Source organism: Parambassis ranga, chromosome 5, assembly GCF_900634625.1.
Source record: "Parambassis ranga chromosome 5, fParRan2.1, whole genome shotgun sequence".
Classification (NCBI taxonomy): Eukaryota; Metazoa; Chordata; class Actinopteri; family Ambassidae; genus Parambassis; species Parambassis ranga.
In genome coordinates, this window is record NC_041026.1 from 11,003,231 (window position 1) to 11,022,272 (window position 19,042).

At 40.0% G+C, this 19,042-nt stretch overlaps 1 protein-coding gene across 1 annotated transcript in view; it reads right to left on the reverse strand.

The window, feature by feature from the left end:
* Window positions 1–19,042, reverse strand: part of igsf21a (immunoglobin superfamily, member 21a) — a 172,958-nt gene that overhangs the window by 110,138 nt on the left and 43,778 nt on the right. The window contains exon 2 of the mRNA XM_028406516.1: window positions 7,232–7,344. Coding sequence (XP_028262317.1) covers window positions 7,232–7,344 — 113 coding nt within the window. The remainder of the gene's footprint in view (window positions 1–7,231; window positions 7,345–19,042) is intronic.

Genomic DNA, 19,042 nt, shown 5'->3' on the forward strand with positions numbered 1-19,042 from the left:
TTGAACCTCGACAATTACGTCCCCTCTGGGATTAAACAGCAGGAAGTTAGACACCCAAAAACCCCACAGGAGTGTGCTGTGTGCACGCACACACACACTCTGCAAGCTCTGTTCTAAACTCGCAGATTCCAGTTGCCCAGGCAACCCTGTCTAGAAGATTTTAAACTCGGATTTAACATATGACGCCTCCTGTGTCTCTCCACAGTCAAGAAACAGGATTACTGGCTAGAAAAACACTCCACTTTCCAGTCCAGTATCCAGTTACATCTCTCTGCCGCTGAATGTGGAGGTAACATGTGGCAGAAAAAAAAGCCAACAGTAAATCCAGTGACACACTGCCCTCAGGTAATGCACTGCTATATTTCTTGGCAGACTATGACAGAGATAAGTCATTTGTATAGCTGTTATTTTGTGCTTTCACACTGTCAGCAGCTTTAATGGGATTTGTCACAAGCAAATCTGAGAAACACTACCAGAGTTACTGTACTGTGCTGACTTAGAGAGGTATTACAATGAGATGAGGTACACCTCACCATTATTCCATGTCCTGCTGTAAAGTTGGACTGTAGAGTGGCAATCAGGTCAGCATTGCATGTGCAGAGCTATTTTCATATTTTCAAGTACAGTCATAATATATATATATAAAAAAACATGCTCTCCTCCTAGCAGCTACGCTAAGGCAGCTGGCATATGTCCAGACGCTGTTGGCAAACACTTATGTATATGTGTACAACACTTCTGTGCCGTTAAGATAATGCCAATATGTCAAGAGGGAAGAACTGTGCGCGCACACACACTGAAGAACTCTCACAAAAGTCAAAGAAAATACGCAAATAACTACAGATCTAGTCAAGTCTACATGCCAGGAGGCCACATTTCATTTTAGATAGCACAATAGTTTAATCTTTCCAAAATACTGGTTTCTATAATCAAATAAAATAGCAAACAGCACAATGGAAATGGGTTCAGTCAGCCCTGGTTAGGTTAAAGTAAAAAAACATAGACTAACACCGGCATGAAATGGGACACAAACACTAGACTCTCAGTCCCAATCTCCTCTTTACAACGTAAGCTTCGCTGCAGTATAATAAAATCACATTACCTCCCATTTTGGTGCTGAATATAAAAGTCATAGGCAGGTCAGACTCGTTTAAGATGTTTCACCCGAGGCGAAACCAAAAATCAACAAAAAATGGCATCATTTTCCTGCAAGAATTGCCTTTGCTTTGTGCCAAGATTGTCTGTTATTTACAAACACAATCTGGTAATGATTAATGCCTTATGAGATTCATTACACCGGCAAACAACAACACAACACTGATTCAGTAAGTTAATATCAGTAAGTAATATAGAAACGGTGAGTGAGGTCAGTGGGTGAGAATCCATAAAAAGAAACAAACTCTGGAGATACAAGATAAACAATTACCTTCAAACGAATGTGAACAGCACAAAGTGGTACTACAGCATCTATTGTATCATTACATGTGTCTGTACACCACATATCTGCTGGAAGGTGTAGCAGCACAGGTTGTAAAACTGCTCCAGACTGAGGTGGAGGCAGATGGCTTCATTAAAATTTGACAAGCGTTCAGCAGTCGTCAGCTGATGATGGAAATTTACTCATGTCTTTGCTTATTGTCCTTCCTGGGCTATATAAACTATTGATTTGTTACAGCTGCAACACAAACAAAAAAACACACACAGGAGGAGGACAGGATCTCCACGAGTTTTCACTTTCAAAGTAAATCAAATAAAAAAACTAAATAATAATAACATTCGATGGCCCATAGATTCAACTGATTTGAAGAAATGCTCAACCACTCGGTAAATGTATGGTGACCACAGCGGTCAATCTTGACATAGACATGTGAGAAAAAATGGACAAAAAAAGCCAGTGCAAGGTTTTTTGATAATCAAAATGCTTCATTGTGAGGTCATAGAAGTGAGAAACCGCATTTGGCACAATTTGGAGAGGTTTGGAGACGCCAGTGACACCACAGACAAAACAGTCCACAGCTTCCATACAGTTTGGTTTAGAGGTGTGAAATTTTATACAGTTGTCGTTGACAAGATGTAGAAGACCTGTGTATAATTTTAGCTGACAACTGTCAAGCATCTCTTTGTCAGGCTTTTTCAAATGTATTACAATATTTTCGAGCACCAAAAAAAGAAATAAGACCAATTTTTGAACAGATGCAGTTTAAGACGTGCTCTACTCACACTTTTATAATTATTTTTTTTATTCAGAAACTAGAATGAATTGTCTTTTAGATGTCTCTCACAGGCAGATCACAGTTCTCCTGTTATAAGCTTTTTCTTTTGGGTATGCAAATTAGGCGAGGATAGCAAAAAATAGGTAGATGAGAAGGGGTTAACAGTTTGTGACTCCTGAAATCACTGCAGGTGTTAGGAATGAGTTTTATTTTGACATCCTGATCACATTGTTTTTTTAACCTGCTAATAAATTAATCTGGCATTTTCAGTGTTTTTCTTTATGTGGTAAATCATGTAATGCAGAGTTTTTCTTTGCTTTACCACCACAATAGTGAGCAATTAAATAGAACGCAGAGCAATTAGAATTGAAAACACACTTATCATGCTGCACCTTAAAATGTGATTATTGTTACATAAAACCTGTTTAGCGTGCACCTTAACCTTTGTGAACTCAACTATTTTCATCCTTTTAAACACAGAACTTCCCTCATACAGTCAGTCTGTGCAGTGACAAATATAAGTAAATAGATGATTACAAAAGATGAGGCTGACATAACCGGAACATTTATGTAGCACCCTCTAATTATAACTCTGCTGCCGTAAAGCCTTGTAAAATGTAAAATTCTCTAACCTCCATTTTTTTCCCCATTATAAATAAGACACATCATGCAAAACAACAAGTACAACCTGTGGAGATTGGATTGCAGTTATTTCTGGGTTGTTCATGCTGACAATAACAATTGCAGATTAGAGTGCAATTTGCAGACAACGAAATGTCTCTGGGACATAATTAATATTTTTCTCTTAGTGGTTGATATAGCATGTTATCTTGTATGAACAGCGCACATGGAGTGGTGCTTAATTCAGCAGAGAGCAGGATTATGAATACAGGTGAGTTTGAATCATAATAATGAAATGGACAGAGATGGACACAGCTAAATAATGAAAAACGTATCAGAGCAGCAGCTCGGCAAGCAGACAGGGCAGCAGTAAATTAGGGAAGCGTCGTGTTGGTAAGACAGAGAGGATCCCAGAAGAGTTATGTCTGGAGGAGAAAGGAGGAATTCTTGTAATGGGCAGAGTGGGGGGTGGACAGGAATGGCAGAGAGGGTTGATCCAGTGATTAAAATAAAGCACAGCACAGAGCGGCACTCAACAGGCAAGCTAACAGACACCGCTGGCTCCTCCGCCAGCAGCGTGCTATACCTGTGCGCCCACTGGGAGGTGTCCCATATGTATATATATTCATTAAAACGACATGAATTAAAACAAGCATGGTGTGAGACGAGCTGTATCTGCACACGCTGCTCCCATAGAGCCGGCACATTAGTACCACCCGATCAAATGATCCATCATTACTCTTCGGAATGCTGTTAAAGCACAGTTGACAGCTTGATGGTATTACACATCCATAGCGCTTAATCCGCGGCCTGCCAGTATTCACCACTCAGTAAAAACATTCATGTGGCCTGTGGAGCAATTTCATACACACTTGAGAGGCTCTCATTTATTTGCTCTTGAAGCATTAGCTGCAGGGCTATGCAACATCCATTACTGCTTTCACTCTCTAGCATTCACTGCATGTCTCTGTCTGTCATCTTGAGTGCTAAACACTCTTGCTAAAACGAGAGTATTATAAGGGATCCTATCCATATATGGTCATCGTCAACAAATAACAGTATAAGGCATAAAAAGGGGGAAAAATCATCTAAAAAGTTTCACTTGGGTTTTTTTCCTTTTGGTTGAAACTGCATTTAATTTATTCACATGTATTTTTTTCCTTGTAGACTCCATTGCTAAGACTTAGAGGTGGATGTTCAGAGTTCCCACACAGACCACTTACATCAGCTAAATCCCCCTGTTTTAACTCTAATGTTGGGTTTGTAGAGACCCTGGGCCTTCTTAAACCGCTCAATAAAACCTCACTTCATCGGGAAATGATAATAGTAATAGACATCTTCTCTTTAAAAAGCTTTCAAGTCATTTCCCCAGAAAATAACTCATTCATGATTGAGGGGATAAAAGAAAATACAAAATACTTCTACATATTAGGAGCCATGTGGGAACTCGTATCAAATCCATTACTTTTATCTCTCTAGTTTTGAATATACTGTAGAGAATTTGAGTTAGTGTGGCTTGAAAGGTTCTCTAAAATAATCAGGTTTATCTTAAGTACGTCCTAAGACGTGTTAATTCTGACTGCAGCCTGGGAGTGTTGTGCATAAAGAAATAATCTCCTCAAAAAGAATATGTCAGGATCTTGCAGCACTTGCTGAAATATTCAGCTCATTCGGAGCGTCCGCCTGAGTGGCAGGCCCTTCGATTCAGGATTCCCCAGGTGAGTATCAACCTCGGGTTCCGTCAGAACGGGAGGTAAAATGAGAAGTCAACAGTATTTAGTCAAATAAAAGGCAGAGATTAAAGAAAGTTTGGCAGCTAAGAGCCGGTAATTGATTTATAATTTATCAGCAGTTGTGCTGAGCACCGGCCACCGGAGAGATGGGGCAGATTTCTGTTACAACCTCTTTTCTTTCCCCTCAAGAACACTTAATATGGGCAGCTCTATTCTCAGAGTGGTTATTTAAACTACACAGCTATCAATAGAACGTACAGAAATCTGACAGAATATAAGCAAAACAATGCTCCGCAGACCCTGCTTGATTAAATGAAATTGTCACAGCAATGAAAGTGATCTATGATACTAAGGTGAATGTGTAAAGTGCCATAAATCTCTTTTTGTCCTACCTTGAAAGGTCAGCATTTGCTAAGATGAGCCCAGAGACACTGTTTTATTTCACAATAATAAAAAAAGACAAAAGCAGAAGCTACTCTAAAGACAGAGTTCCTGCCTAAGCAATAAACCACCGCTCACTCATTAATGAACAGTGTTCCAGCTCAGGTTAGAGGGTGAAACCAAGGTGAACGCCGCAGCGCTGAGCTGCACTGGACATCCACAATTATCAAATACTGCTAAAATAATTAGCAAACAGGACGCAGAATGAAGCAGCCAGCCAAGCTGATGAGGAGCTCCAGCGCCAACATGATCTCATTTAGCACTTCGACTTTTTCCAGTAGGAGTCCAGGACAGGAATAAAAACCAACATGTCCTCATAGGGACACAATAAACCTATTGACTCCCAGTGTAAATATATAAGTCACGTTTTGAAGAGGAGGGACAGATGAAGCTGCAGACTTTCACCCAGACAACCTCCATCAGCTTTCCAGTGCCTGAATCCGCCTACAGTAAGAGGTGGAGCATGCGTAGAGTTAAACCAGCTAGCATCTCAGCCAGCATTCACCTTAGTCTCATGCTACAACCCTACAAGTTGTCCTTGAATTATCCTTGTATAAAGTTGGTATTGTTTTGTGCAGACTGACATGAATCATTTTCATGACAGCCAGCATTTTTTGTAAAACGACCGTGTTTTTCTGTTGTGCTTTAACCTCCACCTTGAGTGGAAAAGAAATTGGAAGTGGTGGTTATGACGGGCTTATAATGCAACAGAGCCACAGAGGAGGTATACCTGGGACTATACTGGGCGAAAAAACATCACAAGGCTGGAGCCAGCATCCCCTTTTTCTTCTTGATATAGATTTTCACAATTTTATACCATGGCAGGGTAAGAAACAGCTTATTCGTGTATCCATACCAAAAAAACAAAAACAGTTAAAGAAAAAAATGGATGAATTCTGTCATTATTTATGAAACAATGAAAAATAAAACTTCCCCAAAGTGAAGATGGCGATGTGTCTCCCTCAAACTGAAAGACCTTACATGTTCTATCTTATGTGAAGACTACACACAAACACTTTAATTGACTAGCTGGTCACTCATGAGTTGTTGTTTTTCTGACTGAAGAGCAGTAACATACAGCTGTGTGTTTTTTTCTTCACTGCTATCCAATTTAAATAAATACTCTGCTGTCAGTGCGACTCACTTATTCAGGATAGATAAATGATGAAATTCCCTGTCTTTTGGTTCAGCATGGGTCAAGCTGAAGAAATGCCAGATGCTCCATTTCCTGTAATTAACATCAGTTAAGGCATCATATCGGAGCAGAAACCAACCACTGCAGCCAAAGAAAACATTACACACCTGCTTTTCTCCTGCAACACTGTCTCCTGGAAATTCAGATTATGTGTGTCTCTGAATGAATGGACTGAACTTAATGTCCTTGTTAAAGCAAAATCCATGGTGGAGGAAGTCAGAAAACTGCCCTCGCTTTACAGCTGAGAGTGCCCTGCTGTGTTTTTGGAGTGTATCAGAATCATCAGGAACGACACCATACACAGCAAGAATGCATTTTGTGAAAGACCCCTCAGGCTAGGTTGATTACATTTAAGGATTCTACAATTTGTCTGCACTACATTATACAAATCCAGTCACTACTTGGGCACCGTTACAAAGCAAAGCTGTATAGCTCTCAAGAATTATTGGAGAGTTTTTGGCAAAAACAAACGCTTGGGCGAGGATGTGATAGCGGCAGCTGCTACTGCTTTCTATTTCAAGTGCTTATCACTGACTCTCTTGAAGTGAAGCAAATAATGTAATATTCTGCAGATTTGTTTTTCCAAACTTCCATGCAGAAGATTCAACCTGTTTCTGCAACAAATAAACTTCTTCTTAGACGTACAAAAGTTTTTCTTCTTTATTGTTTTTTTTCACGTCTATCTCCAACAGCAGCAATTTCATTATTACCAACACTTAGGCAGTGTAGTACACCAACTGGGATTTTAATAACTGTTGAGTTGCCAGCTGTGAACTATTAAGAAATGATGTTGATGACCAGCAGATTGAGAAATCAAATTCCCAAGCAACAGGCAGCGATGCCTCCCATACATCTGGCCCGAATAATAGCTCCTTTCCTCACAACACTGTATTTTGACGGTTGTTCTCCTAAACGCAGCCATAAACCCTGGAAATGACGAATGGCATTGACCCGCTTCAGATGGCAAATGGCTGCAAACAACAAAAAAGCCCTTAATGGCTTTAAAAGTGCAGATAATTTTTACTCACCCTGTACCACACGATCTCTCGAAGCCTTCCGTCGGTTTTGAAGTTACACTTGAGAGTAACGGTCTCACCCACGACGACAGGAGGCAGCGGCTCTATGGTAACTGTCAAATATCCTGGAAGGAGAAAAAAAAACAAGAATATTTTTCCTTCAGAAGTAAATGTTGACAACAGTAATGGTATTTATGTGTTTTATGTGTTGTGAGTACATGTATTATTTTAAAAGCAAAACATCGAGCGTATTCGATTGGAAAAAAGTGCTGTGACTCATCCGAAGGCAATTACACAGCGGGCACTCTCCTAAGTGGGTCTTAAGTATCTTTGTAAAGAGCACTTCAGTGGTAGATATGTAAAAGGGCAGGACATTCTATTTTAGCGACACCATTTTTTTATCTGGTCAGGATTTTCAAAGAAACCTCTCTGCCTCTGTAGGATGCGCAACATGTTATAGAATATTTATGAAATAATGTGAATATCAGTCTCACAGAAAAATGTCCACAGCACCAAAGACTTTCACAATAAAGGTGTGAGAAGATGTGAGGGATGTGTCATCCTGCTGATAGCATAAATCCTGGCTGTTGCCAATATCTGATATTGTTCAGCTCTTTTTGGCCTATGTGATAGTACAAAAAAAATGGCGACTGCAGAAGCATTTTTCTTGTAAAACAAATGTGTTTTTTTAAGATGAATTTCACCTGACCCTGTTTTTAATGCCTAACCTTAAAGGTAGGGTAGGAGATTTCATTCTGATGCACTTTTTGTTAAATTAGTGTAACTTCTCTTTACAATCCGATAGCAACCAATTAGTTCGGCAGTTTCGCTTTAAAATGAAGAATATGAATCATCTGTGGAAGCTATAAAAAGCTAAAAAAATCAGCCAATCCTCCGGGTGGACCCTGCGCAGAGTATTGGCTGGTTGTCACTCTCTTCCTGCTCTGTGCACCAGAGAGGTACGTGCATGATGGCCGAAGTCACAGACCGCAGCTCGTCTTCAGGTAATGTGCGTCCATGTGATTGGGAGGCGTGGCTTCGGGTGAGCTCCGAGAGAAAGGGGCGTGTGTTTACTTTCAAAATCTGGCTGACTCTCACTGAGTTTTCAAAATCTCCTACCCTACCTTTAACTGGTAGTTTTCTATGCCAACTCCAACCGTGAGTTAAAACAAAGCTTAACAGTGAGTAACAACACCACAGACCACAGAGTGAACTCACTGCATGTGCCCACACCATCCACAACCCTGCCTCCTAACATGGACTCCTGCTGCTGTACATCACCTCGACCAGATGACGTAAGGCAATACAATCATTGCAACACAATTTTTTTCATAAGGACATGTTCCGCACCTAACCCCATGACCTTGGGACCAAGGGAACTGTGCTAAAGGGCACAGGGTAACACTTAGCTCAGAGTCTCTCTCCTTTGTAATATCTTCATCTGCCGTACAAGAATCTGTCTATGCATGAAACTAAGTGGAAGAAAATGATGTGCAGTTGTGTCGCTAAGCTAATCATAATACAACTATCTCATAAGAAAAACTCCTATATTGTTGTTGATCTTCTTAAATATGTCTGTTTGTGTTTGAGACACATTTGCTCCTCCATTTAACTTATTCCTGCAAGGTTCATTCTGCATATTCTGTTGTGCAAAGTCTGTTTAAGCTCCTCTGTTTATTTATCTGAAGTTGTTTAGCCTTGAATAAACATCCTCTGTCACTCTCTGAGGGAAGCGGAGGCATTTCAGAAGCATCGCCACCAATGTTGTGGATAATTTCTTGTTCGTATTAAAACATGTGCAATGTCAGAGCCAGCAGAACAGAAGTACTGGACCTATGATGAAATGTCATTGTTTCTGACAGGGGCAACTTGACTGATTGTCAGTACACACTAACAGGTTTTTTGTTAAAATTAAATAAATAAAAATCAACTGTCTAATTAGCAGTAAACACCCTGGAGCTTCTCTAATTGAAATAATTGAAGATTTAATGGAAGCTTTCTTGATAACAGGCATAAACAGACAGCACACATGAACACACCACATACACTGTAAAAAAAACAACAAAAAAACAGCAAAAACAAAAAGACAAATATTTCAAATACTCTCCCACACACACAGCGCCATAACAACACAGCACATCCGCATAGGCATGAGATTATATCTCCCAAGTATAAATGGAAGGGATACAAAGGCAATTACCTGGTGATAATGAGAAGACCTGAGAGAATAAATACATCCAAAAAGTGTGTGTGTGTGTGTGTGTGGGGTGGGGGGGGCTACATGGAAAACCAAAGGGAGGATACATTCAGGAGAGAGTGATCAAATCCAGGGGAGGCTGTAGGATGTAGTGAGTTTACATCTTCATCCCATACCAGTGTGAGTCTGTGCGTGGGCTTATTTCCTGTGACAGAAAAGCAACCTTCTGCCCAACATAATATCAGTTTCAACACATTTAATGTTTAATGAGAGAATAACATCTCACAAAGCAGATGGATAACACGGGGAAACATTAACACAGGATATATAAATATAAATATATACAGAATCTGGATGTGTCACAGAAGATGCTGCAAAGACAGACAGCAAAGGGACGTGCCCTGATTTCTGTGCAACAGATACCACTGTTACATATCTGCCAGTGCTCACACCAAGTGTTCAGGTTGTCTGTCCCATTTTTTGATAATATTAGATTATCATCCTAAGAAAGGTCTTGAAGGAATCCAAAAGTCTTTGATGGGCTGAGATCACTGTGCTACATGCATCCTCCCTAAGACTGTCTGATACAGAGATGAAATGATGACATTTAAAGCTTAACTTCACAATGATACCATAATATTCAGAACAGTTCCTCCACTAATATTGGTACTGTGACTCAAACTGGACCTTGACTAGTTGCCATCAATCTGTAAAAGCCTAAAGTAAGTAAATAAGAAGGAAGCCATGAAGCAGCAAGAAGATGACAGATGAGTGAGAAAGGTGGGTTTAAGACCTGAAATATATATGTATACACCTTCCCTCACAGCATGCACAGTCTCCACTGTTACATAATACGTGTCTGTAACCCGTTGCACTATCCTAAAAATACCAATATCCAAAGTTAGATGTGCTGACACCCAAAGTGCCTCCTCACTGCTGACTCTGTTTTCCTTTCAGATGCATTTAAACTGGCTGCGGTTTTTCTTATTGACGGCATGCAGTGTGTGCACATTGGGTTTAATTAGCTGTGACCACAGCTGCAAAAACAAGGAAAAATCTGAGACAACATCAATATCATTTACAGTCCCTCTCTGAAGAGGAATCTGATATTCAGAACGTGGTGATTAATTATTTAAAAGTTTATTTGAAAGAGTTTTCTTTGGTCTTTGGACGTTGTTTGTTTAAAGAAAATCAGGTGAAATGGCAATGTGGAGCTGATTGGTAAGTCTGTGTTATAATAATTATAATATAAAACTTAAAGGAGACTAAGGGTCAAATTTTGAACCCATTTGTTGGCAGTGCCCTCTAGTGGTCATGTTAATGCAGTGTATGCAATGTCAAGAAAATGAAAGAGAAGCTTGTTGCAGAGGGGACGAGTTCACCTGGAAACTGTGTTTGAAAGTTGTGGAATTGTCAGTTTATATTAACACACTGCAAAGAACAGTAACATCAAACTATATATAGTTATTTAAATGTAAAACATATTATTGAATAGTATTACAGTGAATGCTCTAAGGAGAAGACAATCATCCTAATTAGAGCGGAACTCGGACACACCATGCTAATCACGCTGCACTTCTTTTCCTTGGCTTTCTACATCAATAACATGAAGAAGCATGGCATTTGTTCAGCTGCAGGGATGAGCCACAGTCAGGTCACAACATCCAGGACACAGCCATAAATTAAGTGCACACATAGCAGAAGAGCAAAGCAGAAGTTCTGCTATTAGATTCGACTGTTTTTATGTCCCATTGATTTGTAATCACAGCTATGGCTTAAACCCCTGTTCATTTAGATCTTGTTAGCATGAAACAGGGTAGCCTGGGGAGTTCCCCCACCACTACTCCCACCTCTCCCACCATGCACAGTATGCCGCAAAACATAATGACAATTTTATGTTTAATGACATTCATTTTCACAGCAGCTACATGCATTTAAAAAGGAAAATGTCATGTTTACGTTTTTACTGCTTCAGTTGTCAAATGACTCAACATGTAAGCCACAAAACAGACTGACAAGCACTTCAAAAAGTCTGCTCAGCAGAGTTGCAGATAGCACAGTATACTTGGTGTTTGTGCAAATCCATGCAAATCTTTACAAGAAATTGCTCTGTTCCTCCTAATTGTTAGTGATACACCTCCTGGTGAGGATCTCCTCCCACATAGATGCAGTAATGTTCACAGTGAATCATCAGAAAAAGCTCACAGTTACAGAAAGACACGCACACGTCACACTGTTGTGTGTCGTTTTTTTACAACACCTCACTGCTGCACCACAAAGAGGATCTGAACTTCTTCATCAGGTAAGCAGTGATGATTTTCAGAATGGCATATTAACATAATATGTAGGACAGTGTTGAGGCGAATTGTATTTTAATATTTTTGAATAATTCAAAAGTACACAAAACTGTCAGAATAAAACATGGCGCTGAAGAAGTGACTTGCCTTTATTACAGGCCTCGGGTGTCTGCGGTGGAAGACGCAGATCTGCTTGACTCTCGTGTCACTGCACCTAGATATGCTTATTAAAGAATCTTAATTTAATCAGCAGGCTGAAGAGATCTTCTCTCCAGAGTCAAATTGAATGGATAAACCTTTCCGGAGACTGCATGTCATTAACACAGAGCTGATGCTCTTAGAGAAAATCCTCACCATTTACTATGAACCCACAGGAGGAGCGGCGTGGCCTTGTAAATGTCTCTGTGTGAGTTTTCCACAGGCGTGTTGGGAAAGCATGTTACAAGGAAAGAGGAAAAGTCACGGCCCCTGTGGAATACAGTGTAAAGTGTGTGTGTGTCTTGCCGTCGGTAATGGACATACTTAGTTGTAAGTGGTAAAACATTCCTTTGCACACTCAACACGGTGGTCTTCTTGTGCGGTCGGTTGCAGGGATTAATTGTGAACAACTCATTGACTTCGTGGCACAGAGGAAAATGTAGCATAGCCAATGACAGAGAAACGCTTCCGAGCATGTGGGGAGGGATGAGGGAATTTTTTAAAAGAGCAAATTATATGGGTTATGCACTCGTGCCAGGGAAGTTCACATTTCAAATAATCCCTACGAGAAACTGGAACAGTTGCATACATGAGGGCATAATTCCCACGCACTTTAATATCCATCGAATTCCATCAAATGACTTCATAAATTAGACACGTTTTATTTGCCAATTCTCAACTGAAAGTGTTCCAACGCAGCAATATCTCTTGTTATGCCTAACGCCCTTGTTACAAAGTGGGTTAATATGGGCAAAAAAAAAAATAAAAGACAGCAGCATTGATTCACTCTGAGCGTAAAAACCATAAAAACCAACACTGCGTGAGTGTTAGCCATCAGAGATAACTCGGTGATCGTTTAAACACATCCACTCTGATTGGACACATAAGTCTCCAATCAACAGAGTACACTGAGAATCAACATTACGTCTACCAGGCAGCCTCAAACAGACATTATGACAGGTCACCATTTTCTTCACCTCCCTTTAAAAACACAGCATGAAGCACAATTCTGCAATCAGGCCTGGAACCAATAATAAAGTTTGCTACATCAAACCCTTTTTATATCTCCAGGATGGATTTTTATTTTTTTTTTAAATTTCAGCTCAATATACCACATTGATCGTTGATCCTACCCTGCCTGTACACGGCTTTTTTTTTTTTTTTTTTTTTTTTTCAGAATTTCAGTATACGCACCTTTAAATACAAATGAGCTGCTGGCTATGACTTCTCTTTGTGGTGTCTTTTCTTCTCAGCCAATAAATGAAAACAAACTGTGAGTCTGAGCCCTTTATGATGTCTCAAAAAGCTGCAAATCTGAACGGCTCACTCAGACACAGTCTTGAGAAAAAGAAAGGAATGAGTAAACTGTCTTGTCATGTTTTGAGGCTCTCAAGTGCAGACAGTAAATAAAGATAGACACACAGAAGAGCAGAAGTTTAGTGGCCCCGCCTATCATAATCTAGACTGCACAGGATTTCAATTCCTGGATAAAACAGCAGAGCTGAGGGGGCGGCCATGTAAGCAAACAGCTCGTCGCACCTGTTACTTCAAGTCACAGGCCTTATTAGGGGAGACTCAATTAACAGCAACAGAATTAACTGCACCTGTTTTGTGAAATCATAATAATGTCTGCACAAAAAATGTAAATCTAAATTGAAATTACTTATAAAAAAATGATCATTTGAGCATCTGAAAAAGTTTGAGTCAGGATGAACCCAGTAAACCTCACAAGGATTCTGTTTTCATGAAAGTGCTGCACACTATCGATTCCTTCTGTCTTATTCAGCATCCAAAGGAAGCCACAGATATATTTATAAAGTGCTCACAGCCACCTATCCAAGGCTGATGTTACCTTGAAATCTCACACTCCCAAGCCACAGCTGTGAACTCACAGATAGTTCCAATTACTGAGAGGAGGGAAAAAAGTGGATGAAGATTTAAAACAGTCCTGATGAAAAGAAAATGTTCAGCATCCTCAGAGAAGCCAACTGTTTTAAATGGATGTCATTTATTATAAGGGAACGTGAGGTTAAGCTTTTCTGCTCTGCGGGAAAATCCTGAAATAAATCTACTTGCCCAGAAAGTAAAATCTATTTGGCCATGACACAGAATACTTGGAGATCATTGTAAGAGCACATGAGCATGTGTGGAGTGGCCATAGAGTGCACGGCATTTAATTGGCTCATATTAGCTGGTTGTGGAGGCAGACAAGGCCTCCGGCTTGTCTTAATCCATCAGAGGCACTGTTGGAACAACATCTAATGAGGGCTGCAAACTATGCTTTCTCCCATTAATAACAGCAATTTGCCAAGATGCAATGAGAAAACAAAACACAGCCAATGATGGACCGGCCCAAAATGTGCCTGTTATTGTGCTCGGTGATTTATGGCTATGGCCTACCTTTGCTTAGATGTCAGTGCAAATAAATGTATGAGAAAAATGGATGGCTGCGTTTCTCTGCTCTCCTCCTCATCTATGCCTCTAAGCAGTGTAAACAAACAGCTGATTTGTCGTGTCTCAAACACACTTGAGCATTATCACTTTCCAAAAAAAAAAACATTTTTGTTTCAAAAAGTGAAACAAAGCAAGCAGCAGGACTGCAGCACAGTGTTATTTTAATACTGTGGCATCATTGCCACACACTATCAGTAATTAAACAACACATGTGCCACTATAAAACTCAAGCAATGTGGATCCAATCAATAAATCCAATCACTAACTGCTCTTCTAAAACCATGTGGCAGTGGCTTAAGGTGTGTGAGCAGCGATGTGCTGTTAACAGAATGGGAGGCTGGATGGTAGGAAGCCATGGCTGACATGTTAATGGCTTCCACCTTTTTGGCAGCAATAACCTCTCCATTCGTAACCTGTGCGTTTAGTCAATGTTCTCCAGGGCCCATCTGAAATATCTTCAAGTCAAAAGCCTTAGGCAAAGAGGAGTATAGATTATGTAAATAGGGCATTTTATATATTATATTCACATTAATCACAATAAAAATCTATTCACTAAGTGAGGAACTTAGTGGCTATTAAATCTTAAGGAACCACAGTGAACTATTTCCCCTTACTCATCCTTTTACTTCTTAGAGAGTGGATAAAAGATAATAAAAGGATATTATTTGAGATGTTGTAAAGCAACCCAGTCTTATATTAAATTGCTATAGTGGTCCATGGTGCTAAATATATGAACAGCTCTGACTGTGAGATACGTGTTTTTTTACATGTTCACAGAAAGTCCTCAAATCCTCTTTGGAGTCATGTTTTACGTCACTGCTTAGTAATTACCTTCCAAGACAAGTGATGTTTCTCACACATCAGCATTTTGTTAAAAAAAGCTTCAAGATTTTCACCTGTGTGTGTGTGTGTGTTTACAACAGTGTGTGCAGAGCATCCAGCTAAGAACATGCTTTAGGCGTCTAGTAGCATTCTGATTGGTTAAAGCAGGCTTGTGTGATACACAGATGGTTCATCCAATCAGCTGACCTTTCCAATCTGTTTCTAAATCAGACTTCCCAGATGGATTAAACATCTGGCACATCAGGTGTGTTTGTTTAGGCTAACACAACAATAACACTTGGTTAGGTTTAAGAAAGGTTCATGTTAGGATCTCTGTGTAATCAGCTCCCAAAAGACACACAGCTGTCTTGGGTTTACATTTTAAAGCCATGGACCAATGCTAGTTCTCATTTTTTTTTTCAGAATGTGTTAGCATGACATCCACACAGCAAAACCTGACCATGTGACGCCCCTGTTAAAAAAACACTGAATGCTCAGAGCGATTTGTGTGACAGCTTGTGTTGCCTTATTAGTCTCTTGTTGTTAAGCTGCATCTACCTCCAGATTTCACAATGCCATGGTGTCAAACGCAAAGATGATGGAAATATAAGTACCAAAACAAGCCTGGGATGGAACTGGCATTTTCTTTTCTTTACATTCCTACTTGGAGGCAGCATTGATAGATGCTGCTTTCATATATAGTGCTATACTTAAGTGATATAGTATCTAAATCTATATTTGCCATGCAGCAAGTCTAATTAAATTAAAGGTATAATTATTCCTGTTCCTTCATATTAACTTTACTAAGCCAACAGTGCTGACAGTCCCTGTGGATGAATGTATACAGCTGTGAAGAATGTTCATTACAGCCGGCACACCTCAGGTGGTGATTTGTAACTGAGTGTGCGAGCAGAGCGGAGCGAGGAAGCATTCATGGCGGGACAGAATCTAGATGGCTGGTTGTTGATTTATTCAGGCCAAGAACACAATCTGCACCAGTGGAGGAGGTCTTCTTTTGTAAACAGAAAGCTTGGGAACTGATGTGTTTTTCAATCAGAGTGATTTACTGTTTAATGACATGCTTCAGCTACAAGAGTGTCAGCACCATTGTAATCCACCACCCTCCCACAAGCCCACAGTGGATAGCAATCACAAGGAACCCTATCAGTGGGTCCTCATCCTGAAGAGCCTCAGGCATGTGGAATTATCATGTCAATGGTGAGAGGAGACGGAGCCACAGAGGAAATGCAGCCAGTGTCTTCCCACATGGGTTCGTCACACGCAATAGTGTGTAGCAGTGTCAGCTGGCTAACTAGAAATTGAAGAAGCTGTGTATTTTTTTTCCTTTTTTACCAATATAAAAGCTTTTTTTTAAACATATTAAACCTTAACAAACACACAGGGTTTGAGCTGAACGGCTGCCATGATAAAGACAGAGGATGACCACTGCTGAAGCACGCAAGTGGCCTCACGGGAGCAGTTGGAGTACCAGATTATTTGACGGCAACACCATGAGGAAAAATGACACATGCAGCCATGTCTGGTGTAGATTATCCAGCTGGGAACTTGCATGTTCAGGGACAAATGTGCCGTCAGCTTGTGTGTTTTCCCGCTGGAGATTAAAAAAAAAAAAAAAAAAAAGCAAAAAAGCCTGAGGAGGAATGCATTACAAGCTCTGCAGGAAAAAAAAACCCTCAGTAACACCCAGGTGCTGTGCTGTCCATGAAGTTTTTTTTCTTTACTGAGTGTTTTGATGGTTTGACAATATGTGAAACATTTACTTTGTGGCCATGAGATGCCAGCAAAGGTATTATAGTATAAAATTCACAGGCTGACAGGTGTGATTTTTAGAACACCTGATGAAAAAAAAGGAAAGTTTTTGACATGACAGCCAAGTGAAAGAAACTTTTACACAGCGAACACTGTGATCTGACATCCACAAGAACAAAACAATAAAAAAAAGGCCTTGATCATTATTTAAACTTTCTATTACACTGATTGATAAAGAAGCCTTTGTCTTCCCATTGGATCAACACGCATGACACTCAACAGTATGACAGTGAGGGTGTCTCTCTCTGCAGTGAATAGGTCTAATGACATGAATTTCATGAAGACATAGTGCATTTTATTACATCTGCATCACTCCACATCGCTAAATATAGATTCATCTGCCTTCCAGCACCATTATTGCAGCTGGAAAAATTATTTGTTATCATTGTTTTGTTGCTGCCAATCTCAGTAATTTGGGGATAAATCAGCCACTTTCTGCTCATGGAGGGCTCTATCCCTGCTTTTTGAAAGCAGCTGCACTCTGAACGTCATGCATCTAAAAGATATTATTCACGGAATAAAAAAAAAAAAAAAATCTCAGGACACAGTGCCTCTTTGTTGCCTTAGCGTAATAAACTTCTTTGGAAATGCAAATTGTCTTGGAACAAAATTACAGTGTCAGACATTGTCCGCAATATCCCAGAATTGCCAGGTAATGCTCCTCTAACAGAGTGAGCAGCCGTCTCTGAAACAGTTGTGGACAATTGGATGTCTTGTCACCTTTAATTGAGGAGAATCTGAATGGTGCAAGCAGAGATTTCTCGCTCAAGGTGACACACCAAAAGTGGATTTGTTCAAGCTTTCATAAATAAGTAAAAAGCCAGTGAGGGAACATGTGGGTCTGACCGTGCAGCTGTTTGACTGGAATATTTGGATTTTTGCAGTATTAATATAACTTTATCACCATTTGGTGAGTGTGTGAACGTTAATTTGAACTGATGGCACATTTGAAGTAATAAGTGTTTCTACAATATAACATTCTGTGGTTGCAAACATGGACAGTACAAGTATTGCCAAAGTGTCCGCACAGCTTAGAAGTGTTTATTGAGCCATCTGCAGCAGAAACAGAGAATGTGTCCAAAACACTGCTTCAAAAAAAAAAGCAATTTTTTAAATTGCAGTTTATGATTCTATTCACTGTTCTTTATTCCAATTTCAGTAAAAGCCTCCAGTACAATGAGTGCAGATGTTTTATGTGAAGTAAACACATTTAAGGCTGAGCAGGTGTCACAGTCCAATTTTTTAGCAAATCATGCAAGGATACAAACATGTGATAATGGATGGACAGATTGAAATATTAATGAATAGGCCTGGAATTGTAACAATGCAGTTCCTTTGCTTTGTTCACCCTCTGGAAACATAAATGGAATGTTTTCATAAAAGCTTGCAGTTTGTATTTTTCCATTAGTTTGTAATAAATACACAAAAAACAAAAAAAACAAATCCGGAGCTCAGAGGAATGAAATGTCATCAGGAAATAGATATTCCAATCTGTTTTAATAAGGTAAACGGGACCTGGGTGCCATATTAATAAAGGCCTGAAAGAAGTAATAATGTTGTTACCAGGGAAGCAAGTTGTCCTGGTAACCCAGAGACGGACTCACCGGGGTATCAGTCACTGTTTGTGCATTCAGTCTGTGGACCCCTGCATCACCACAGGTCATGAGCAATGGCAGGAAATGAAGGAGGAGATTGGGGGGGGGGGGGGTGCAATGTGGAGAAATGACCATTCTGAATGTCAAACGGGTAGATTTGAGGAACTTATCCAGCATGCAGGGAACATAAACCTCAGACTCAATTTATCATAGAGGAATAGCTGCAGTTAGAGGAAGGCCACTTTATGTTGTTACACTGCCCGTTCACACCATCTTCGCTCCGGTTTGCTCTTGTCTTCCACACTTTGAAGCCTCACTCAAGCACTTCACAAACACAATCTGCCACAGAGAGCAGTTTTATTTCATTTTATTTATTTATTTACCCGCATCATTTTAATGTCGGGGCTAAGAAGAGGAGATGCAGTTTTCC